At 57.5% G+C, this 25,139-nt stretch overlaps 3 protein-coding genes across 3 annotated transcripts; all 3 read left to right on the top strand.

Moving 5' to 3' along the window:
• Positions 1-663: 663 nt before the first annotated feature.
• On the top strand, positions 664-3,069 carry LOC121736772. The gene has a single exon (XM_042128156.1). It carries the CDS (start codon positions 664-666, stop codon positions 3,067-3,069), a length of 2,406 nt encoding a protein of 801 aa, XP_041984090.1.
• A 10,210-nt stretch (positions 3,070-13,279) lies between these two features.
• Positions 13,280-18,790, top strand: LOC121736773. Its single transcript, XM_042128157.1, has 2 exons — positions 13,280-15,523; positions 15,568-18,790. The coding sequence occupies exons 1-2, from the start codon at positions 13,280-13,282 to the stop codon at positions 18,682-18,684; spliced, it is 5,361 nt and encodes a 1,786-aa protein (XP_041984091.1). The 3' UTR covers positions 18,685-18,790.
• On the top strand, positions 18,752-21,757 carry LOC121736774 (translation initiation factor IF-2-like). Its single transcript, XM_042128158.1, has 4 exons — positions 18,752-18,814; positions 19,868-20,950; positions 21,005-21,298; positions 21,536-21,757. The coding sequence occupies exons 1-4, from the start codon at positions 18,752-18,754 to the stop codon at positions 21,755-21,757; spliced, it is 1,662 nt and encodes a 553-aa protein (XP_041984092.1).
• Positions 21,758-25,139: the final 3,382 nt, after the last annotated feature.

A 25,139-nucleotide genomic window follows, 5' to 3' on the forward strand; every position in this document is an offset into this window, starting at 1 on the left:
CGGTGAAGAAAGGCGGCGGCAGAACACCAGCCGCCGCAGCGGAGTAGTGCCGGATGCGGCGAACGGCTATGTTGGGTGCGGAAGTCCAGATAAGTGCCCGCGCCCCACGATGGCCTGAAGGAGGGCATGGGGGGGTTTTAGTGGGTAAACCTTGTGTAGGGAGTCCCACATACCCCCGCCCCTTCCCCCGAAGGGGTGGGGGATACGTAACGTATTTCCCCTCCTCAAAAAAAAAAAAAAAAAAAGGTTAGGTTAGGTTAGGTTAGGTTAGGTTAGGTTGGGGGCGATACCGGTCCGTCCACGTTCGTGTCCCTGGGCGCCTGGGTGCGCCGCCCCGCCCTTTACACGGGGTGAGGCACTCAGGATGGCTGAACGCCGGTCTTTCACTATCTTTCTCTTCTTTTTGGTACGATACTCTTCTTTTGTATTGTTTTATTTTAGTTGTCCTATCTTTCACCATCTTTTCTTCTCTATCTTTCATTTTTTGTTGTGCTCTTCTCTACATCATTGTTTGTTTGTGTGTGAAATTCAGTGAGTGATTGTGTGATGGATGGGCCCGTGGGCCCCGAACCCTAAGCTGGTGACGTCCGGTGACGGGGTGCATGGCGAGTCGGTGACTACGCACCTAGGATGTGGGGCAGAATCACCCCCAAATGATCAAATATGGAAGAGCGTATTTTGAAAAACACTCCCCGGGTGGGTCTTGGTGGTCCGGTGGACACCAGGGAATCCCACACCTCTTCGGAGGTCTGTCGGGCGTATACGGGGCCGGCACAAAATGCGTTGGAGGGTGTGGAGGCCGCTGCGGCGGCGAGTGGAGGTGGTGGCGCATCTTCGCGCGATGGTCCGAAACCGGCGCTCCTAACCGCGCCGGTGGCGAACATACTAACGACGAACGACAACTCCAGGCACACGGCCCGATCGCCGGTGGTGCAGTTGGAGCGATTACTTGGTTTGGAAGGCGGATCGCGGGTGACGACACCCGTGTCCGATATCGATTTGGCTTTGTCGACAGCAAGTGAAGGAGAAAGTGGATCACGGGTATTAACGCCTGTATCCACTGGTACAGTTCGCTCAGGTTTGTTTTTCAAGCCTGGGATTGGAAGTGACGAGAGCGACAGTGAGTCTGCTGTCTCCCAAAACAAGGATGATGACATGCACAAGACTAAAGACCGCTTCCGACGCAAGAGGCGTGGTAGCGAGTTGGAGGATAGCCCGGAGAAGAATAGGGGAGCAGCGAGGAAGCCCTCCTCCAAACGAGGTAGAGGGAGACCTCCCACCACAGGGATGTACGTCGGTTTGGCCAAGGCCAAAAAAGACTTTAACGACGAGGAGATGAGAGCTATGCAGCTCGAGGCCGAGAAAGAGATTTTTGAGTCAGGCAGGAGAATACCGCAGTTCCGGGCAGGCCGGCTGTCGGGCAACTCCTCAAACTCGGACGCGACTGCTGTAGAGGCGCGGGAAGTTACGGCGGCTTCTGTGGGCGTCGTAATTACCGAATGTCTGGGGGCCATTAACAGTGTGGCCGTGAAGTCGAAAAATCTGAAGGGGACTTCTGTCGCTACTCTTAAAAAAGCGACCCAGGCACTAAGTGAGGCCTTCTCGGCCATAATGAATCGGTCAGTCTCGGATGAGACGAGAGCCCTTGAGGCGGCGAACGCACGTCTCTCAAGGGAAATCAACGAGATGAAAGCGGAGTTGGAAGCCGTCAAGCGCAAGCTCGCCGATGCCCAACCACAACCCACTCCTGTCTCTATCGGAAGGGAGTTGGATGTGGAAGAGCTCCTACAGCGGGCAGTGCGCGAGGCGGTCTCGCTGACGAACGCCCGGATGGACGCGCGGCTGGAGGGTCTCGAGGCCCGGCTTTTGCCGGAGCCACGCCTAAGACCTCCTCTGGCCGCAGATAAGAAAAACGACGAAGCCCAAGGCGCAGCGGTAGCAGCGTCGAAGGCCAAGGAGAGGACTCCGGAGCCGGAGCATGCGGTGTCAACTCTGATGCCTCCGTTGAATCCTGGTCCGGCTCTGAAAAAGAAAAAGAAAGTTAATAAAAAGTCGGCCGCAGCCGTAGAAGCGGCGGCCGCCAGACGCGACACTGCCCCATCTACGGCTGCGAAAGGACCAAATCCGACCGAGCAATGGTCGGAAGTAGTCAAAAGGGGAGGGAAGATTCAGAAGAAGGGCGAAGGAAAGAAGGAAGGGCCTAAACAGAAAGGACAGGCTAAGAAAAAGAGAAAGAGAAAAAGTCTCCGCGCTCCTAAAACTGCGGCAGTAGTTATCACACTGCAGGAGGGTGCGGAGAAGAGGGGCGTCACGTACAAAGACGTGATGGACAAGGCCAAGGGGAGTCTCGATATTGTCACCCTCGAGATCCCCGCGGTCAAGTTTAAGCGGGCCGTGACCGGGGCCCGTATGTACGAGGTCTCGGGATCGTCCTGCAAGGAGAAGGCGGATACTCTGGCAAGTAAGCTGAGAGAGGTTTTAGGAGAGGAAGACGTCCGGATATCTCGGCCACAAAAGTGTGCCGAGCTTCGAATATCGGGAATGGACGACTCCGCCACTGCGTCGGAGGTTGCCGCAGCCATCGCAAGAGCTGGTTGCTGCGCGGCTGAGGACATAAAGGTGGGAGAAATAAGAGTGGATCGTAGTGGCTGCGGCACGGCCTGGGTAAAGTGCCCGGTCGAGGCCGCAAAGGTAGTGACAGCGCCTGGTGCCAAACTGTACGTCGGGTGGACCATGGTGCGCGTGACGCTTCTGTCGGCACGCGTCATGCGATGCTACCGTTGCCACGAAGTCGGTCATACGCGGGCGACTTGCCCCTCTGATACAGACCGAGGAGATTTGTGTTTCCGCTGTGGGCAGCCTGGTCACACAATCAAGACCTGCGGAAACCCACCCCACTGCGCGCTGTGCGCGGCGAACGGGAGGAAGGCGGACCACGTCGTAGGGAGCACACCCTGCAAGATACCGCGGAAGAAGGGAAAGGGCTCCAATAAGAGCCAATCGCCCAAGGCTGCTACTCCAACTACAGTAGCCTCTGGAGCGGGAGTGGCCCCCATGGAAGCCCAATAACGGATTCCATAAGGTTCTTGCAGGGGAACCTGAACCACAGCGCTCAGGCGCAGGATTTGTGGTCTCAGGAGATGCTGAGGAGGTCAATCGACGTCGGTGTGATTGCCGAGCCGTACCGAATCCTCCCTAGGGGTGACTGGTTGGGCAGCGCGGACTCGACGGTGGCGTTAGTGTTCGGTCCCAAAATCGTTCCTCCATCTACAAGGAGGTCGACTCGGGGCCGCGGCTTCATCGTTGCGGATGTGGGGGCCCTCACTGTCGTGGGGGTCTACTTTTCACCGAATAGACCCATCGCCGAGTTCGAGGCGTTTCTTCTCCGGCTCACCACCTTCGTGAACGGAGCAGCTAATCCCGTGGTCGTCGCCGGAGACTTCAATGCGAAGTCCACGCGCTGGGGTTCCCCGGCGACGGACGTGAGAGGCAGAGCAGTAACGGACTGGCTGGCAATCACCGGCCTGGTCGTGGCCAACAGAGGTGCCGCTAGTACCTGCGTCCGGCGGCAAGGTGAATCCATTGTGGACCTGACCTTTGTCAGTCCAACAATCGCTCGCCGAACAAGCGGCTGGAGGGTCCTCGGAGAGGTCGAGACCCTCTCGGACCACCTATACATAGGTTTCGAAATAGTCTCCGTGTCGGAACCTGGCCGCCGATTTCCATCCGGTGGCGGCCCAAGGTGGTCCCTGAGAGGTCTGGATCGAGACCTTCTCGAGGAAGCGGCCATCGTCGCATCGTGGGCACCTCTGCCGTCGGACGACGTCGAGGAGTGCGCGGATTGGCTGAATGAGGCAGCTCGCAACATTTGCGAAGCCTCAATGCCACGCGCTGGACCCGTCATGCCTCGGCGCCAGACCTACTGGTGGCGCCCGGAGCTTAGGCAACTCCGTCAGGAGTGCGTGGCCGCGCGACGCCGCTACTTGCGGTACCGCCGTCGACGGACGAGACAGGAGGCGGAAGAAGAAGCCGTCTACAACGGCTACCGATTGGCACGCCAGGCACTACGAGAGGCCATAAAGGTGGCGAAAAAGGAGGCGTGGGAGGAGTTTCTGGGCACATTGGAGCAGGATCCGTGGGGCAAGCCTTACAAATGGGTGAGGCAGAAGCTTCGCCCCGCTGCCCCACCACTTACCCAGAATATGCAGCCCGATCTCCGTCGCTCGGTACTCTCGGCCCTATTTCCATCCAGGGCCGAGTGGTCTCCGCCAGTTATGAGACCATCGAGTATGGAGTCTGAGGATGAGGAAGACGTACCGCCAGTGTCGGCTGAAGAGCTGGCAGCGGCCGTACATAAAATGAGCCAGAGAAACAGGGCTCCTGGACTGGACGGGGTCCCCGGTCGCGTCTGGGTGCTAGCCATGAAGCACCTGGAGGCGCACGTGCTCGAACTCTTTACCAAATGTCTGGTGCAGGGCCGAGTGCCGCGCCGGTGGAAGACGGGCAAGCTAGTGCTGCTCCGTAAAGATGGACGACCGGAGGACCAGCCGTCGGCCTACCGCCCTATCGTTTTGATCGACGAGATATGCAAGACCCTGGAGAGGGTGATCGTGGCGCGCCTCACCCGCCACCTTGAGGGCGCCGGCCCGAACCTGAGTGATGCTCAGTTCGGGTTCAGGGCTTGTCGGTCAACGATAGATGCGGTGGCGCGTGTGCGGCAAATCTCAGAGGAGGAAATCTCTCGGGGCGGGGTGGTGTTGGTCGTCTCGTTGGACATTACCAACGCTTTCAACACCCTGCCCTGGGAGACAATAAAGGAGGGACTTAGGTACCACCGAGTGCCGAGATACTTGCGCCGAACTATCGGCAATTATCTCTCTGAGCGCTCGGTGCAATACCCAACCGAGGAGGACGACTGGGAGGAGTTGGAGGTGGACTGCGGCGTCCCACAGGGCTCGTCGCTCGGTCCGGGCCTATGGGACATAGGCTACGACCACGTGCTCCGCGGCGCCAATCTTCCGGGCGTGGAGCTCGTCGCGTACGCGGATGACACGGCAGTCGTCTGCCGCGCCAAGTCCCACCGAGAGGCAAAAATACTGGCAACGGCAGCAGTCGCACAAGTTGTGCGAAGAATCCAGGCGTTGGGTCTGACGGTGGCGCTGAACAAGTCGGAGGCCCTCTTGTTCCATGGGCCCAGGAACGCGCCTCCGCCGGGCCTGGAAGTAATAGTGAGCGGGACGAGGATCCAAGTTGCGTCCACAATGACCTATCTCGGTCTGGTCCTCGATAGTCGGTGGTCATTTAAGGAACACTTCCGCCGACTATCCGAGAAGGTGAAGAGGTCTGCGGGCGCCTTGGCCTCGCTGCTCCCAAATCTCGGGGGCCCGAGTTTGACCTGTCGGCGTCTCTACATGGGCGTCGTCCGTTCGATGGTCATGTATGGGGCGCCGATCTGGGTGGACAGTTTGTTGCCCGAGAACAGGCTGGCCCTGGGACGGCTACAGCGAGTGATGGCGACGCGTGCAGTCCGAGGATATCGCACTATCTCTCGCGACGCATCGTGCCTCCTTGCTGGAAGCGTTCCTTGGGACTTGGACGCTCAAACCCTCGCCGAAGTGTATTGGCTTGGCGCAGCGGTCCGCGCGAGGGGAAGCAACCCCTTACCGGAAGCCGTACGTCGGTGGAGGGACCGAGCTGAGGAAGCGGCCATCGAGCTTTGGGAGGAGCGACTCCTCGAGCCGCAAGTCAGTGTGGAACTGGTGCTGGCTATCAGGCCGGTACTCAAAGAGTGGTTGACCAGAAAGCACGGCGCGCTCTCCTTCCGACTCACGCAGGTGCTGACCGGGCACGGCTGCTTTGGTCGCTACCTGTGTGAGATCGCGAACAGAGAAGAGAGTACGCGCTGTCACCACTGCGATTGTGACAGGGACACGGCGGAGCACACAGTGTCTGCCTGTCCTTCTTGGACTCGACAACGGGCGGCCCTTACGGCCGCCATTGGATTTGACATTTCGCTGCCCGCGCTCGTTCGCGCCATGGTGGGCAGCGAACCCGGATGGACAGCGGTGCAGACCTTCTGTGAGGAGGTCATCGCCGCGAAGGAGGAGGCCGAGCGAGTGAGGGAGCTGGAAGCGCTCGACCCCCGCCGAAGGAGACGGCCGAGGCGACGACAGGTCATTAGTAGTAATGACCACTTGCCGCCTTAGCCGGGGGGCTCGGGGTGGCGGCATGGGGATGCCGTCGCCTGTCAAATCGAGTCCCCGAGTGGGTCGTGATGCGCTGCGTATTCTTCGCGCATCGCGACACCCCGGAGAGTCAGGCCTATGCAAGCCCCGGGAGGGCCTCTGTTCGGCCTTTAGGAGCCCTAGTGCTCCACAGAAGACGGGCCTGCCGTGACACGCAGGCAAAGACATGCAGGACCGCGGACGAAGGCTCACGCGTGCTCGCAACCCTGCATGGGACACAGAAGAATACCGTCGGGTTTTAGTGGGTAGGGCTGCGGTCAATTCACCATCTCCACGACCGCAGCGAGCCCCACATACTCGCTGGGGAGTCCCCGATCCCCGCGAGATGCGTCAAGGCATTTCCCGACGCAAAAAAAAAAAAAAAAAAAAAAAAAAAAAAAAAAAAAAAAAAAAAAAAAAAAAGGTTAGGTTAGGTTAGGTTAGGTTAGGTTGGGGGCGATACCGGTCCGTCCACGTTCGTGTCCCTGGGCGCCTGGGTGCGCCGCCCCGCCCTTTACACGGGACGAGGCACTCAGGATGGCTGAACGCCGGTCTTTCTTCTATCTTTCTTTCTTTATATTAACTTTCTTGTTTTGTTCATCATCTAATATTTATTAACCCTATCTTTCACCATCTTTTCTTCCCTATCTTTCCTTGTATTTATACCTTTTTTACACTATTGTCTGTTTGTGTGTGAAAATCTGTGTGTGTTTCTGTGATGGATGGGCCCGTGGGCCCCGAACCCTAAACTGGTAACGTCCGGTGACGGGGTGCATGGCGAGTCGGTGACTACGCATCGAGGACGTGGGGCAGACTCACCCCTCAATGATCAAAATATGGAAGGTTGCATCGACAAAAATATTCCCCGGGCGGGTACCAACAATGTTGGAGAATCCCGCACCCCCTCAGAGGAGGGGGTCTGGCCCATGTATACGGGGGGCGCCACCGCTGCAATGGAGAGAGAAAAGGAGGTCGCGAAGGCGACGCAGGCAGGAAAGAAGCAGGCAAACGACGACCCCAGGCTTGACCTGAAGGTTCCGATCGTACACCTGGAACGATTCGAGGACGCGGAAGGAGGCTCACGGGCGGCGACGCCCGGGTCTACTAGGAGCAGTAAGTTCTTTGGCTCCGAAGGAACTTCCGACGATGGCGAGAGCGGTCACGAGACAACCGCCTCTCAAGTACTGGATAATGAGAGAGAAAAGACGAGACGTCACTTCCGCAAAAGGCGCGGAAGCGAAGTGGACAATGACTCGGATAAAGGCAAAGGCACAACTGCCTCGCGGAGCACCAAGCGGGGCAGGGGTAGGCCGCCTACCACCGGCCAATACGTTGGTTTGCACCAAACCAAAATGGAGAAGGCTGCTGCTGAGCGACTGGAAGAGCGCAGGGCTCAGCAGGCTGAGGCGGAACGCCAGATCTCGGATGTGGCAAAGGAGCTTCCACAGCAACGGTCCCACCGGCTGTCGGAAGCTTCCAGATACTCGGACGTTACAATGTCGGACGCAGAAGAGGAGGAGGTGACTTCGGCCAAATTAGGCTCGACCATTACCAAGAGCCTAGAGGTCATCAGCATGGTGGCCTCGAAGTCCAAAAACCTAAGTGGCCCCTTTGTCAAGCACCTGAAAGATGCGACGAAGGCGATACAAGAGGCGACTGCGGCATTGCTGCGGCACTCTAAAACAGAGGAGACGCAGGCCCTGGAAGCGGCAAACAAACGCCTCTCCAGAGACCTTGCGGAACTGAGGTCGGAGCTCGCGACACTCAAACGCGAGCTAACGAATGTGCGGCCTCAGTCTGCCCCCGCAACACCGGCACTGGAAGAGATGCTGGCAAAGGCAGTGCGAGAAGCGATCGCCGTATCGAGCGCTCGCATGGATGCGCGGCTCGAGGGCTTAGAGGCGCGACTGTTACCGCAGCCGCGAATCCGGCCGCCCCTTGCCTCGGACAAGAGACAGGAACAGGTCCAAGACGCACCACCAACTTATGCGTCAAAAACCCAGAAGAAGGCAGCGGTGTCGGAGCCCGCGGTGTCGACTCTGTCGCCTCCGCTCAACCCGGGTCCGGCCCTGAAAAAGAAGAAGGGAAAAAAGAAGTCTGCTGCCGCGGAAGAAGCGGCTGCCGCTAGACGCGATGCCGCCTCAACATCGGCAGCATCGAGACCATCAGAACAGGAGTGGACAGAGGTTGTCAGAAAGAAGGGAAGGGCACTAAAAGAAGGAGGAGATAGGAAGAAAGTGTCCAGAAAAAAGAAGAAAAAGATAGAGGACAAACTGCGCGTCCCCAAATCGGCAGCAGTGGTCCTGACGTTGCAACCCGAAGCTGAAAAACGAGGCGTCTCGTATAAAGACGTCCTCGAAAAGGTTAAGCAACGGCTGGATCTTAGGGTGCTGGATGTTCCTCTAATGAGGTTTAAGCAGGCCGTGACCGGGGCCCGTTTATACGAGATCTCGGGAGCGGACTGCAAAGAGAGGGCGGACAGGTTAGCGGAAAAGTTGAGAGAGGTCATAGAGAGTGATGAGGTCCGCATTTCACGACCTCAAAAATGCGCAGAGTTGCGCATACATGGGCTCGACGACTCCGCCAACGCAACGGAAATAGCGCAAGCCATAGCTCTGGCGGGTTGCTGTACTGCTGCCGATGTAAAGGTAGGAGAAATAAGGCGGGATCGAAGAGGGCGCGGAATGGCATGGGTGAAATGCCCGGTCGAAGCGGCCAAAAAGGTGACAGCACCCAATACAAGGGTGTACGTGGGGTGGACCGTAGTACGCGTAGTGCTTCTAACATCGCGGCCTATGCGCTGCTACAAATGCCACGCGACCGGGCACACACGAGCGACATGCCCAAATGAGGCTGACCGAAGCGGGCTCTGCTTCCGCTGCGGCCGGCCGGATCACGTAGCTGCACAGTGCGAAAACGCACAACATTGTGCACTATGCGCAGCAAGTGGAAAACCGGCGGACCACAGTGTCGGCAGCCGAGCCTGCGGCAAGGAGGCCCCAAAGAAGAAACGCTCCAAAAAGAGCAAGGCAACCCAGAAGCTCACCACAACACCTACGGTGGCTTCTGAACCTGGTGTGGCTCAAATGGAGGAGCAATAACGGCTACCCATCGCTTCCTGCAAGGCAATCTGAATCACTGCGCCCAGGCGCAAGATCTGATGATTCAGAATATGGCGCAGTGGTCGATTGACCTTGCGTTCGTGTCGGAGCCGTATCGCATACTCCCCAGAAATGACTGGGTGGGAAGCGCGGACTCTTCAGTCGCATTAGTGTTTGGCCCCGGAATTATGCCTCCAACATCGAGGAGGACGACCAGAGGCCTAGGATTTGTCGTCGCCAGCATGGGGGCTCTCACTGCGGTGGGGGTTTACTTCTCCCCCAACAGGCCTCTTGCCGAATTTGAGGCATTTCTGGGACGACTAACTCCCATCGTAGGCGGAGCTTCTGGACCTGTAGTCGTCGCCGGAGACTTCAACGCGAAGTCTTCGCTCTGGGGATCCCCGGCGACGAATGCAAGAGGCAGAGTGATGGCCAATTGGCTGGTGTCCACAGGATTGGTGGTGGCCAATAGAGGGGCCGTGAGCACCTGTGTCAGACAGCAGGGCGAATCAATCGTGGACCTAACGTTGGCGAGTCCGGGATTCACGGGTCGAATCGCCAACTGGAGAGTTGATGCCGAAGAAGAGACCATCTCGGACCATCGGTACATCCGTTTTGATGTATCCGCACACATTTCGGAACTGGGCCGCGCAATGTCACCGGGCGGCGGCCCGAGATGGTGTCTGAGTAAGCTCAACAGAGAGTTACTAGAGGAGGCCGCAATCGTTTCGTCGTGGGCTCAACTTCCCTCCAACGATGTAGAGGAGTGTGCGGAGTGGCTGAACGAGGCGTTGCGCAACATCTGCGACGCCTCTATGCCACGCGTCGGGAAACGCAAGCCCCGACGCCAGACTTATTGGTGGTGCCCCGAGATCGACCAACTGAGACGGGAAAGCATTGCGGCTCGCCGCCGCTACACACACTACCGAAGGAGGCGAAATAGGGCTCCGGAAGAGGAGGAGGCTCTTTACAATGCCTACCGCGCAGCGCGCCAAGCCCTCCGCAAGGGCATCACAGAGGCGAAGGCCGCATCATGGCAGGAATGGTTGCGGGCTCTTGACGAGGATCCCTGGGGTAAGCCCTACAAATGGGTACGGCAGAAACTCCGTCCGGCTGCCCCGCCAGTCACCCAGTGTCTCGAACCGGAACTGCTCAACAGAGTGGTCTCGACCCTATTCCCATCCGGGGTCGAATGGAGCCCACCGATGGCGGCTCAATCGGAAGAGATACTGGAGGTTGAAGAGGAAATACCGCCAGTAACATCTGCGGAATTGGCGGCGGCAGTCCATAAGATGGGGTTAAAGAATACGGCGCCTGGACTAGACGGAGTCCCCGGGCGTGTCCTGCTCTTGTCGATGAAAGCGATGGAGTCGCGGATACTCACCATATTGACTAACTGTTTAGTCCAGGGTAGAGTTCCGCGACGATGGAAGACTGGCAAGCTGGTACTTCTCAGAAAGGCCGGACGCCCGGAGGACAGCCCATCCGCATACCGTCCGATCGTGCTGCTAGACGAGATCACGAAGATTCTCGAGCGGGTGATTGTGGCGCGACTCGTCAAACACCTTGAGAGCGTCGGCCCGGACCTGAGCCCGAACCAATTCGGATTTCGCTCAGGCCGCTCAACGATCGGGGCGGTAGCGCGACTTAGGGATATTGTAGAGGAAGAGGTCTCCCGGGGTGGGGTAGTGTTGGCAGTGTCGCTGGACATATCAAACGCCTTCAACTCCCTGCCCTGGGAAGTCATAAAGGACGGACTCAGACACCACGGCGTTCCGAGATACATGCGATGCACCCTCGGTAGCTATCTCTCGGAACGCTCCGTGCAGTTCCCTACACAGAACGGATGGGACATAGAAGAAGTTGACTGTGGCGTTCCACAGGGATCGGCGGCAGGGCCGTCACTGTGGAACATCGGGTTTGACCCAGTACTCCGCGGCGTAATGCTTCGCGGTGCAGAGGTCATCTGCTACGCGGACGACACAGAAGTCGTCTGTCGTGCCAGGACCTACCGCGAAGCAGTTATCCTGGCGACTGCTTCCGTCGCTCAAGTGGTTCGCCGGATACGCGCGCTGGGCCTAAATGTCGCGTTGGAGAAATCCGAGGCCCTATTCTTCCACGGGCCGAGGAACCCACCGCCGCCGGACATGGCCGTGGTAGTAAGTGGAACCAGGATAAATGTCGGTCCGACCATGACATACCTGGGCATCGTTCTGGATGAAAGGTGGTCCTTCGTTGAACACTTCCGCCGGCTGTCCGAAAAGGTCTCCAGGGCAGCTGGAGCCCTCGCGTCGCTCCTCCCGAATCTCGGGGGGCCGAGCATCGGCTGCCGGCGGCTGTACATGGGTATCATCCGATCGATGGTCATGTACGGCTCGCCGATCTGGGCTTACCATCTCTCGCCCCAGAATCGGCTCGTACTCGGACGGATACAAAGGGTGATGGCGACCCGGGCAGTGCGTGGCTACCGCACCATATCCAAGGATGCGGCATGCCTGCTCGCGGGTAGCACACCCTGGGACCTCGATGCTCAAGCACTTGCCGACGTATTTTGGCGTTGCGCAGCGGTCCGCGCGGAGGGAAGCAACCCTTTACCGGACGCCGTACGTCGGTGGAGGAGCTCAGCAGAGGAGACGGCACTGGAGACGTGGGCGCAGCGGCTAGAGGAGCCTACTGTGAGCATTAACCTTATAGAGGCGATACGCCCCTTATTCAGGGAGTGGATAAAGCGCAGGCATGGAGCGCTGACCTTCCGACTCACACAGATGCTGACCGGGCATGGCTGCTTCGGTCGGTATCTGTGCGAGATTACTGGAAGCGAACCGACCGCAGAATGTCATCACTGCGGTGCGGACCGGGACACGGCCGATCACACACTCACGGCGTGTCCCGCTTGGTCGGAACAACGAGCGGAACTCTCATCCAACATCGGCGAGGACATAACGCTCCCAGCGCTCATCAGGGCCATGGTGAGGAGCGAAGAAGAGTGGAAAGCCGTCGAGACATACGCGCACAACGTCATCTCGACGAAGGAGGAGGCCGAGCGCGTGAGAGAGCAGGCGGCGCTCGAACTCCCAGGAAGAAGGCCGAGGCGGAGACGTGTCGCTCGTAATGGCCACGACATCCCGCCTTAGTCTGGGGACTCGGGCGGTGGTATGGGGATACCGCCGCCCGTTACATGGAGTCCCCGAGTGGGTCGCGATGCGCAACATGTTCCCGCGCATCGCGACAAAAGCAGAGGAACGGCCCATGCAAGCCCCCCATGTGGGGCCTCTGTTCGGCCTGAGGGGTCTCAAAGCCCCCCCAATGTAAGGGCCTGCGCCGTACAGCAGGTGTCGCCGACTGAGTCCCGGAAGCCATGTTGCAGTTACCGGTCGCACTCGGTTTAGCGTGTCGAGGGAACATCGCAGTGTTTTAGTGGGTAGGGCCGCGGCACCACCATCTTCGCCGCGGCGAGCCCCACATATCCGCAGGGGAGCCCCCATCCCCTGCGTCGAATGCGTCACTGCATTTCACTGCGTCAAAAAAAAAAAAAAAAAAAAAAAAAAGGTTAGGTTAGGTTGGGGGCGATACCGGTTCCTCCTCGTTGGTGTCCCTGGGCGCCTGGGTGCGCCGCCCCGCCCTTTACACGGGGCGAGGCACTCAGGATGGCTGAACGCCGGTCTATCTTCTATCTTTCTTCTCTTTTTATAGTATACTCTTCTCTTTTTTCTGTTTTGTTTTATTTTTGTCTATCTCTTCACCATCTTTCTACACTGTCTTTCATTTTTTGTTTAACCTCTTCTATACATCAGCGTATGATACTGTGTGTATATGTGTGTGTGATTGAGTGACGGATGGGCCTGTGGGCCCCGAAGCCTAAGTTTTTGTGCCCGGCGATGGGCTGCGTGGCCACTCGGAGAGGTTCGGTCATGAGGGCACAAGGTCGACCCAGCCTTAAATGGGGAAACAACAATGGAAAGTCAGCATGCAAAAAATACTCCCAGGGTGGGTACCGGCAACGGAGAATCCCACACTCCCGCTTCGGCGGGGGATCGGGCCAGGTATACTGGGGGCCCTAAACATGCTATGGAGAAGGTGAGGAGCGGATCAAACGACGACTTAAGCAAGAAAACGGCATCAGATAGGCACGACGTGATGGTTATGTTGACGGCAAGTGAAGGAGAAGGCTCGCGGGCGACTACGCCCGTTTCTACTGGCTCTGCAACTGGGTTCTTCCGGAGGCATCCAGGTCCAGGCAGTGGGACCGATGACATGAGTGGCGATGAGACCGCCGCTTCATTGGACAAGGACAGTGACGACTCGAAAAGGGCTCGTTTCCTGCGCAAGAGGCGTGGTGGCGAGGACAGCCCTGAGAAGGACAAGGGAGCGGCGAAAAACCGATCTTCTTCTAAACGTGGGAGGGGCAGGCCCCCCACGACTGGTGAATACGCTGGCCTGGCCAAGGCCAAACAGGATTTTCTGGACGTAGAACAGCGGGCCCTGGAGGTCGAGGCCGAGCGCCAAATCTTGGAATCGGCTAAGAGGATTCCACTGGTTCCACGGGTTCTGGTGGACCGGATGTCAGAATCCTCTTTCAACTTGGACGTCACCATGGCAGAGAAGGAGGAGGTCACGACGGCGAGACTTGGGTCGGTGATTACCACCAGCCTAGAGGTCATCAGCGACGTGGCCAAAAAATCTAAGAATTTGAAGGGGACATCAGTGGCGGCCCTTAAGCAGGCAACAAGTGCCATACAGGAGGCGTGTGTGGCCCTCCTTAATCACTCGGCGTCCACCGAAACAAGAGCTCTGGAGATGGCTAATGCGCGCCTCTCCAGAGAGCTAGAGGAAGTGAAAAAGGAACTGGAGACTGTCAAGCGCAGACTGGCTGACGCCCCTCCACAACCTGCTCCCATCAATCAGGAGCTTAATATAGAGGAGTTGCTGCAGCGGGCCGTGCGCGAGGCGGTCTCTGTAACCAGCGCCCGAATGGATGCGCGACTGGAGGGCTTAGAGGCCCGACTCTTACCGGAGCCGCGCCTGCGTCCGCCTTTGGCCGCGGACAACAAGAGGAAGGACAAGGCAGGCCCTGCCATCACACTTGAGGGACCGCCTCCAATTGAGAAGAGGACGCCTTCGCCGGAGCCAACAGTTTCCACCTTAATGCCTCCGACGAATCCCGGTCCAGCGCCGAAAAAGGCAAAGAAAAAGAAAAAGACGACTGCCGCCGCTGTTGAAGCGGCAGCCGCGAGACGCGATGCGGCTGCAACAACGGCGGCACCACAACCCGCCTCCACTTCTGAGTGGACACGGGTCGTCAAGACAGGGAAGGTAACGAATAAGAAAGAAGAGGAGAAGTCGCAGAAGAAAGGAAAGAGGAAAAGGCATAGAAGGAAGCAGAAGTTGCGCGCGCCGAAGTCTGCGGCTGTCGTTATAACTTTGATGCCGGACGCGGAGAAGAGAGGCGTCTCTTATAAAGACGTCCTCGAGAGGGCAAAACAGCGTCTAGACCTCCCGGCACTTGAAATTCCGGCGGTTAAATTCAAGCAGGCCGTGACCGGGGCTCGTTTATACGAAGTTTCGGGTACGGCTTGCCAGGAAAAGGCCGACGCCCTCGCGGGGAAGTTAAGAGAGATTCTCGGGGAGGACGATGTCCGTATCTCCCGACCGCAGAAGTGCGCCGAGTTGAGAGTCTCGGGGATGGATGACACGGCCACCCCGACAGAGATCGCGGCAGCCATTGCTCGTCCAGGCAACTGCCGCGTCGAGGACGTCAAGGTCGGCGAGATCCGCCTGGACCGGAGTGGCCGCGGAACGGCGTGGGTGAAGTGCCCCGTCGAAGCCGCAAAACTGGTGACGGCTCCCGGCACCAAAGTTTACGTCGGGTGGTTAGTGGTGCGCGTAACTCTCCTGGCTGCGCGCACCATGAGGTGTTACCGCTGCCTCGAAACGGGGCACACAAGAGCGACATGCCCCTCGGAAACTGATCTCAGCAAGCTCTGTTTCCGCTGCGGACAGTCCGGACACCAGACTGGAACGTGTGGAAATCCGCCTCACTGCGCTCTGTGTGCATCGAAGGGGAAGCCGGCGGACCACATTGTGGGGAGCAAACCGTGCTCAAAGTCTGCCCCCACTAAAAAGAGAAGCGGCTCTAAAAAGAGCCAAGAGACTAAGGAGCTCGCCACAACAGCTACGGCGGCTTCTGGTGCTAGAGAGGTTCCGATGGAGGCCCAATAACGGCTACTCTACGCTTCCTTCAGAGTAACCTGAATCACTGCGCTCAGGCGCAGGACTTGTGGGTTCAGGCGATACTGGAGCGGAGGGTGGATGTCGCCGTTGTTGCTGAGCCATATCGGGTCTTGGCTAGGGACGACTGGATTGGGGACGTCGACTCGTCTGTCGCCGTGGTGCTCGGCTCCAATATCGTGCCTCCTTCTTCGGGGAACACGACTCGGGGCCAAGGATTTGTCGTGGTCGGTCTGAGGGCGCTTACCGTTGTGGGGGTATATTTCTCCCCCAACAGACCGTTGGCGGAATTCGAAGCTTTGCTTCTTCGACTCACCGCATACATCGAGGGGTCATCGCCTCCTGTAGTCGTCGCCGGGGACTTCAATGCGAAGTCCACGCTATGGGGTTCTCCGGCGACGAATGCAAGAGGCCGCGTGGTAGAAGACTGGCTGATCACAACCGGTCTAGTGGTGGCGAATCGCGGCGCGGTCAGTACGTGTGTCCGCCGCCAAGGCGAGTCGATCGTCGACCTGACCCTGGTCAGTTCATCGATAGCCCGACGAGTCAGTGACTGGCAGGTCTTAGGTAATACCGAGACGCTCTCGGACCACCTGTATATCAGCTTCGCCGTCTGTACTCACTCAGTGGAGCAAGGCCGCCCAACTCCATCTGGCGGCGGCCCGAGGTGGTCCCTGAAAGGATTGGACCGAGACCTGCTCGAGGAAGCGGCGATAGTGGCGTCATGGGCCCCTCTGCCTTCGGAGGATGTGGAAGAGTGTGCTGAATGGCTCAATGAGGCGGCGCACAACATCTGCGACGCCTCGATGCCCCGCGTAGGACCAGCTAAGCCTCGGTGCCAGAGCTATTGGTGGTGCCCTGAGCTTACCAGACTTCGACAGGAGTGTGTTGCGGCCCGACGCTGCTACCAGAGGTATCGCCGACGACGGACTCGAGAGGAACAGATAGAAGAGTCCGTCTATGACCAGTACCGTACAGCACGTCGCGAACTGAGGGACGCCATCAAGGAAGCGAAGAAACGTGCCTGGGAAGAGTTCCTGGATACGTTGGACCAGGACCCGTGGGGCAAGCCATATAAATGGGTGAGGCAGAAGCTTCGCCCGGCGGCCCCACCACTCACCCAGACTCTGCAACCGGAGCTCCGCAGAACCATCATTTCGGCCCTGTTTCCATCTAGGGCCGAGTGGTCGCCACCTCCCATGGCACCACCCACTGCGGAGTCCGATGACGATGAAGAAGTGCCGCCCGTATCGGCGGGAGAGCTGGCAGCAGCCGTTCAGAAGATGGGCCAGAAGAACAGGGCCCCCGGTCTTGACGGCGTTCCGGGACGAGTGTGGGTGCTCTCGGTGAAGCACATGGAGGAGCGGGTACTCACCGTTTTGACCAGATGTCTGGTCCAGGGTCGAGTACCCCGCCGTTGGAAGACCGGCAAACTCGTCCTGCTGAGAAAACACGGGCGGCCTGAGGACCAACCATCGGCCTACCGTCCAATAGTGTTGATCGACGAGATCTGCAAGACGTTCGAGAGGGTGATCGTGGCGCGTCTCAATCGCCACCTTGAGAACGTCGGCCCGAACCTCAGCAGCGCCCAGTTCGGATTCAGACCTCGTCGATCGACTATAGATGCGGTAGCCCGAATCCGGGCGATCACAGAGGAGGTAGTTTCCCGGGGTGGGGTGGTGGTGGTTGTGTCACTAGACATCAGCAACGCTTTTAACACCCTGCCCTGGGCTACAATCAACGAGGCGCTCAGGTACCACGGCGTGCCAAGGTACATGCGCAGGGTGATCCGGAATTACCTATCAGAGCGGTCGGTACAATACCCGACGGAAGACGGCAACTGGGAAGAACATGAGGTCGACTGCGGTGTCCCACAGGGCTCTTCTCTTGGGCCGACCCTGTGGGACATCGGCTTCGACTATGTCCTCCGTGGCGCCGATCTCCCCGGCGCAGAGAAGGTCGCCTATGCGGACGATACAGCTGTCGTCTGCCGTGGCAAGACAGTGCGCGAAGCGGTCATACTCGCGACGGCGGCGGTGGCGCAAACAGTCCGGCGTATTGAGTCGCTGGGTCTGAAGGTGGCGCTTCACAAATCCGAGGCCCTGATCTTCCATGGGCCGAGGAACGCCCCTCCGCCCGGTCTGGCTATCGTGGTTGGCGGAACCAGGATCGAAGTGGCGTCTTCCATGACCTACCTCGGTCTGGTACTTGACAGCCGGTGGTCCTTTAAGGAGCATTTCCGCCGGCTGTCCGAGAAGGTCACCAAGTCTGCTGGGGCTTTAGCCACTCTGCTCCCGAATCTCGGGGGCCCCAGCTTGGAGTGTCGGCGCCTCTACATGGGGGTGATACGCTCCATGTGTATGTATGGGGCGCCGATCTGGGCCGAAGATCTGTTGCCCGCAAACGGACTCGTCCTGGGGCGACTGCAGAGGGTAATGGCGACGCGGGCGGTGCGCGGATACCGCACCATATCGAAGGATGCGGCCTGCCTGCTCGCCGGCAGCGTCCCGTGGGACATAGACGCAAGAGCTCTCGCCGACATCTACTGGCGTTGCGCAGAGGTCCGCGCGGGGGGCAGCAACCCCCTTCCGGACGCCGTACGTCGGTGGAGGGCTCAAGCCAAGGACAGGACACTGGAGTTATGGGAGGAGCGCCTGCTGGAGCCACGGGTCAGCGTAGACCTAGTGGAGGCCATTCGCCCGGTTCTGAAGGACTGGGTGAAACGCAAGCACGGTGCTCTCTCGTTCCACCTTACACAGGTGCTGACCGGGCATGGCTGCTTCGGTCGGTACCTGTGTGAGATAGCCCGGAGAGAGGAGTCAGCGCGGTGCCACCACTGCACCGCGGACAGGGACACGGCCGATCACACCATCTTGGCCTGTCCCTCATGGACCAGACAAAGAGCGGCCTTAACGGCCGCCATCGGACCCGACCTCTCGCTGCCGGCACTGGTGCAAGCCATGCTGAGCAGCGAGCACCACTGGAGAGACGTAGAGAGATTTGCCGAGGAGGTGATCTCCATTAAAGAGGAAGCCGAGCGAGTCAGAGAGAGGGAGGCGCTCGACCCTCATAGGAGACGACGGCCGAGGCGTAGACGGATCGTCCAAAATGGCCGAAACGTCCCGCCTTAGCAGGGGTACTCGGGGTGGCAGTGTGGGGACGCCGCCGCCCATTGCACCGAGTCCCGAGACGGTCGTGATGCGCCTCATGTTCCTGCGCATCGCGACACCGCCGGTGAAGGATGGCCTGAACAAGCCCCCCGTTTGGGGCCTCTGTTCGGCTTAGGGGGCCATTACCCCCACCAAGAAGAGGGGCCTGCGCAAGACAGGCGCTGCGCTGACGGACCTACGGAGTAATGCTCGTCGGGTCCCGTGCATCCGTCAGCTGCAGGAGACAGGAACATCGCAGTGTTTTAGTGGGTAGGGCCGCGGCACTCACCATCTTCGCCGCGGCGAGCCCCACATATCCGCAGGGGAGTCCCCATTCCCTGCGTCGAATGCGTTACTGCATTTCACTGCGTTAAAAAAAAAAAAAGGTTAGGTTAGGTTGGGGGCGATACCGGTCTGTCCACGTCGTGTCCCTGGGCACCTCCCCCGTGCCATCGTGAGCGTTTTCACGGTGACACGGGAGGGGTGGCTGAACGCCGGTATGGCGTGTGTTTGTGTGCGTGTTTGTTTTGTATGTCTGGCAGAGCTCGCTGTGTGACGAACGAGCCCGCGACCCGGGGTGTCGGAGTGAGTTAAGATGAGCAGTCGTGATAAGCCAAGTATTCTCCGGGTGGGTCCCGGCTCCTCAGGAGCCGGAGAATCCCATGCGCCGTCTTCGGACGGTGGCCGGCCCTCGTATACGGAGGGGCCACTTATTACGAGGAAGGACGAGGGGGCCGCTAAGGCGGTGAAGAAGGAAGAGGAGGCCGCTAAAGCGGCGAGACAGAGGGCCATTCTGGCGGCGTTAGGAGGAGGAGGAAGTGACAGCGCGAAGAAGCGCGACAGCCCGAAGCCGGCGCCCATTACCGCGCCGGCGGCGGAGCTTCTAACGGACGAGGACATCGACTTCAGTCAGCCGCAGCCCAACGGCGTTGAGCGGATGCTGAAGTTGATGCAGAAGAAGAAGCTGAGAGGCGACAAGGATCTGCCGCGTGTCCTCTTGACACGCGACGTGAAAATGCCGCCTCCAAGCACCGGAAAAGACGACATTGGTAGAGACTCCCCTCGTGGTCGAGTCTCCCAACATGGACGAGACTATCCCGGATGTGACAGCGAGGACTGGCTCTCGGACTCCAGTGAGATGTCTGGCATATCGCTGGACTCCGAGGGCTTGCCCGCACTCTCGGAGAAGACGCGCCGTAAGAGGCGCTCTGACGACGACGTGACACCGCCCCTCAGCAAAGGGGCCGTGCCAAAAGCCAAGAGAGGACGCGGCCGCCCGCCAACGACTGGACAATATGTCGGTCTGGCGAAGGCGCAGGCCGACCTGAATAGAGAGAAGGAGGAGGCCCTTCGACTCCAGGCGGAGGAAGAGGTTGCCGAGGCGGCCAGGGCGGCGCGAGAGACGCGCTCTTCGCTCCTCGCGAGCCCCGCCCCCATGGAAGAAGACAGGCCAGAGCAGACCATCCACGCTCTGGCCCAATGTGTTGAGACTTCGCTGGGAACGATCTCCATGGTCGCAGCGAAGTCGAACAACCTGAAGGGGACATTCCAACGTCTTCTGAAGGAGGCGGTCAGTGACATACGCACTACCGTCGCCGCTATGAAGAACCGCGGAGCGACGGAAGAGATACGAGCCCTTGAAGCTCAGAATGCGCGGCTCCAACAAGAAGTGGAGTCTATGCGCAAGGAGTTAGAGGCGCTGCGTCAAAAAGTGTCGAAGCCGGCCGAGCAGGACATGCGCCAGCTGTTGTCTGAGGTCTCTCGTTCTAACGTAGAGACCTTCAGCAATATGCTGAACGCTCGGCTGGCCGGACTGGAGAGTCGGCTCCTCCCAGAGCCTCGACTGCGACCTCCGCTTGCGGCGGACAGAGCCCGGAGTGTTACCCCGGCCACCGTCGAAAGTGTAGAGGCAATACCGGAGCAGACGCCGGGGACCCCGAAGCCAAAAGCCAAGGGGAAACCGGCCCAAAAGAAGACGCGGCAGCCCGTCGCCACAGAGGCCCCACAAGAGGCCCCTGCCGCGCCCGAGGCGCCCAAGGCCAAAAAGGGCCGAAAGAAGAAGAAGCGGCCGTCAATGGCTGCTCAGGAGGCGGCACAAGGGGGAGCGACCATCAGCTCCCCTGGTACAGAGACCCCTTGGACCACGGTGGGTCCGAAGGGTGGGAAGAAGAAGGGGGCGGCTACACCATCTACAGCCCCCCCGAAGAAGAAGAAGAAGCCGAGGCTCCGCGTCCCCGCCACTGCGGCCGTCGCTCTCACTATTGAAGAGTCGGCCGTGAAGGCGGGTATGACGTACGCCAAGGCGCTTGAGACGGCCCGGCGGGCGGTGAACATCGCGGAGTTCGATATTCCGCAAGTCCGCTTCCGCCGGGCCCGAACTGGAGGGCGCCTCCTCACTATCGCCGGCGAGGGTGCAGAGAAGAAGGCGGACGCCTTTGCCGCGAGGCTGAGGACCGTCCTGCCTCAGGAAGTGAAAGTCGGGCGGCCAGCTGCTTGCGCGGAGATGCGCATCGCCGGCCTTGACGACTCTGTGACGGCCGCCGAAATCATGGAAGCGGTCGCACTTGAAGGGGAGTGCCTGGCCGGCGATGTCCGGGTGGGGCCGATTAGAGAGGGGCCGCGGGGGGACGGATCGTGTTGGGTCCGCCTTCCAGTCGCGGCCGCTAAGAAGCTCTCGAGCTCTGGGCGGTTGCGTATTGGTTGGGTGTCGGCGAGGGTGGCGTTGCTGGCCGCGAGGCCAACGCGCTGCTTCCGCTGCCAGGACACCGGCCACGTGGCTGCCAAGTGCCAGTGCCCGGTGGACCGTAGTGGGACATGTTTCCGGTGCGGGAAGCCGGGGCACAAGGCGGCGGAGTGCGGGGCAGCGGAGCCGAACTGCTCCCTGTGCGAGGCCGCTGGCAGAGTTGAAAGGGGGCACGAGCTGGGCAGATGTCCATCTGCCAAAAAGCCGGCCCCCGGAGAAGACAAGGCGCCGACCAAAAAAGCCCGACAGAAGTCGAGGCCAAGGGGCGCGCGGGCCCCGCTCGCTCCCGCCCGAATGGAGACGGACGCCTAGACCCGTGGGCGGTGATCGGGGGATCCCGCCCACTGTATGGGTCCCGAGAAGACAGCCCCCCTATAGCCCGGGGGGCTCTCGGTGAGGAACGCGGCTCAAGCCGCTTGAAGAAGGTGCCGGTTGCGGCTGCGCGCTGGGAGGGGCGGAGTTGTAGTCGCTCCGCGGTTTCCCGTCCCTCCCGCACAAGGCGCATGACGAAGGGCTGGGGGGGTTTTAGTGGGTAAACCTCGTGTAGGGAGTCCCACATACCCCCGCCCCTTCCCCCGAGGGGGCGGGGGATGCGTAATGCATTTCCCCTCCTAAAAAAAAAAAAAAAAAAAAAAAAAAAAAAAAAAAAAAAAAAAAAAAAAAAAAAGGTTAGGTTAGGTTAGGTTAGGTTAGGTTAGGTTAGGTTAACGTACTGCTGAGGCCCTGCGTCCAGTTCTTGCGGCGTGGATGCGTCGCAAGAGAAAACCCCTCACCTTCCGCCTTGCTCAGGTGCTCACCGGACATGGTTGTTTCGGTGCGTACCTGTGTAAGGTCGCCAGGAGGGAGCCTACGCCAGCCTGCCACGACTGTGGCGCTGCGGAGGACACGGCCCAGCACACCCTCGAGGTGTGCGATCGCTGGGCCGTGCAGCGCCACGATCTTGTGGCAGTGCTAGGCGGGGACCTCTCGCTCCCGAGCATGGTGCGCTGCATGCTTGAGAGCGATGAGGCCTGGCAGGCGGCGGTCTCTTTCTGCGAGTATGTCATCTCGCAGAAAGAGACCGCGGAGCGGAATAAAATAAAAATAACAAAAGCTTGTGAAGTGGATAAAGGAATTTTGAAAGCTTATCGCTGACGAAGACATGCGTCTCGTTCGGATCTCGGCAAGTGTTCAAGTCAAATGGAGAGTTCTGTTTTAGTTGGAGTAACAACAGCAGCTGGTCATTTGGATTTGGATCCATGCACATGGTATCACGCACCAAAGTAAGTAAATACTTCCAGTTTACACACAAGACCAAGAATAGCTGTGTTGTCTAGTACCTAAAAGTAATGCGTAAAAGTTGTTAGCTATTTTGGGTATACTAATGGAGGGCAAAATATGTTGAGAGCTCATACTTATTTATTTATTTAACTCTGTATTGTACACAAGATACACATATAAAGATATAATTAACACAGAAAGACGACACAAAGGAACTGCTTATTTCTAAAAGAAATCTCTTACAGCAGCCCTACGAAGAGATACAATTTAAAAGACAGCAGATAGGATGTGCACAATCAATAGCTATTAATTAATATAACTAAATCAACTATATATACAACAATATTGAACTAATAATAATTTATACTAAGACTATAATATAAAACCTATATATAAAATCAATAAATAATAATATGAATATAATAAATAAATACTATATGTATACATAATAATACAAATTACGGTGATTGAGAATTAAGATAATGCTCTTTCAATCGTCTTTTAAACACAGCGATAGTTGGACTGTCACGAACAGTGTGGGGAAGCGAGTTCCATAATCTGACTGCGTGCACGGTAAAGGAATAGGAGTAGAAATTGGTACGATGGGATGGGAGGGAAAGGTTAGTTCTGACACTGGATCTGCACGGGATTTCAGGAGGGTGGGAAAAGTTAAATCTATCTAGCAGATAGGATGGAGAGAGAGGATTATGCAAAATATTATACTTAAAGTAAACAGAGGATATGGGAGTTGCGACGGAGACGGATAGGAAGCCAGTTGAGCCTCAACCTGAAGGCTGATACGTGATCAAATTTTTTAAGTCCAAACACAAAACGGATACAGAGATTCTGTAAACATTCTAGTTTTGTTAACAGCTCCTCGGTGATGTCCAAGTAGCAGGAGTCGGCGTAGTCTAGGATAGGAAGGATTAGGGTCTTACAACGAACACTAGATATAAATATGTATTAACGAACTTATATTTTTGCATGTATGCCGATGGATCATGGAAGGAGGACGGAACTGCCAGGTGCGGTGGAGCCGAAGATCACATGATGATTCTGGGAGGTGATATGCGCGCTGCCGTAGGATGAGTTGCAGCAGCCTCGAAGACGTCTTTGCTTTAACGACAATAAATATTACATACGAGACTTTCATTATTTACCCTTTATCATGGTTTGTGCTCACATCACAAGCCGTGATGCTTTGTAGTTTGTACTTGAAAGATGGCATGAGTAAATGTCATTTTGACAGCTGTGACGGTGACAGATGTCAAAGTGACATTGATGCCTAAGATAGGTTCCTCCGGGACCGCTAACCTAACGATTAAAATCCGGAAGAACCCACGCAAAAACTTTTTTGACCTAACCTAAGCGTATTTACACGGCGCCGCAGCAGCAGCCATATATATATTAATATGGTATCCCATAAGGGATCACACTGGCGATTAGCGAGCAATTTGAAAGCGACGCGATTGCGTGGCGTGCACGCAGCTTGCCTTCGGCGTTTTGGACACTCAGCAGCAAAATGGATTCTGACGTCACTCCCTAGACGAGTCTACTATATACATATAATAATAATCTGTGTAGACGAGTGTACAAAATGGCGTCCACGCCACGCCGCGCTATTGCGCGTGCTATAGTGGCGTGTGCGCTGCGCAGTCGCGTCGCTTTCAATTCGCTCGCTAATCGCCAGTGTGATAAGGCACTTAACCTAACCTCCCATAACCTAACGTCCCATAACCTAACCTCCTTTAACCTAACCTCCTTTAACCTAACCTCCTTTAACCTAACCTCCTTTAACCTAACCTCCTTTAACCTAACCTCCTTTAACCTAACCTCCTTTAACCTAACCTCCTTTAACCTAACCTCCTTTAACCTAACCTCCTTTAACCTAACCCCCTTTAACCTAACCCCCTTTAACCTAACCCCCTTTAACCTAACCCCCTTTAACCTAACCCCCTTTAACCTAACCCCCTTTAACCTAACCCCCTTTAACCTAACCCCCTTTAACCTAACCCCCTTTAACCTAACCCCCTTTAACCTAACCCCCTTTAACCTAACCTCCTTTAACCTAACCTCCTTTAACCTAAACTCCTTTAACCTAACCTCCTTAAACCTAACCTCCTTTAACCAAACCCCCTTTAACCTAACCCCCTTTAACCTAACCCCCTTTAACCTAACCCCCTTTAACCTAACCCCCTTTAACCTAACCCCCTTTAACCTAACCTCCTTTAACCTAACCTCCTTTAACCTAACCTCCTTTAACCTAACCTCCTTTAACCTAACATCCTTTAACCTAACCTCCTTTAACCTAACCTCCTTTAACGTAACTACATTCAACCTCACTCCATTCAACCTAACTACTTACTAGGTTAGGTTAAAAGGGGGGTCTTTAACCTAACCTTCTTTAACCCAATTTCCTTAAACTAAACTCCCT

This window comes from Aricia agestis, chromosome 19 (assembly GCF_905147365.1).
Source record: "Aricia agestis chromosome 19, ilAriAges1.1, whole genome shotgun sequence".
Taxonomy (NCBI): domain Eukaryota; kingdom Metazoa; phylum Arthropoda; class Insecta; order Lepidoptera; family Lycaenidae; genus Aricia; species Aricia agestis.

Excerpts from the sequence above, each read along its gene's own strand:
- LOC121736774 (XM_042128158.1), top strand. The coding sequence starts at position 18,752 with ATGCGCCTCATGTTCCTGCGCATCGCGACACCGCCGGTGAAGGATGGC. Across the intron at positions 18,815-19,867 it reads ATGGCCTGAACAAGCCCCCC|GGCTTGCCCGCACTCTCGGA; the intron begins GTTTGGGGCCTC and ends CTGGACTCCGAG. Across the intron at positions 21,299-21,535 it reads GCCTGGCCGGCGATGTCCGG|CCGGGGCACAAGGCGGCGGA; the intron begins GTGGGGCCGATT and ends CGGTGCGGGAAG.
- LOC121736772 (XM_042128156.1), top strand. The coding sequence starts at position 664 with ATGGAAGAGCGTATTTTGAAAAACACTCCCCGGGTGGGTCTTGGTGGT.
- LOC121736773 (XM_042128157.1), top strand. The coding sequence starts at position 13,280 with ATGGAAAGTCAGCATGCAAAAAATACTCCCAGGGTGGGTACCGGCAAC. Across the intron at positions 15,524-15,567 it reads CGGCTTCTGGTGCTAGAGAG|AGTAACCTGAATCACTGCGC; the intron begins GTTCCGATGGAG and ends CGCTTCCTTCAG.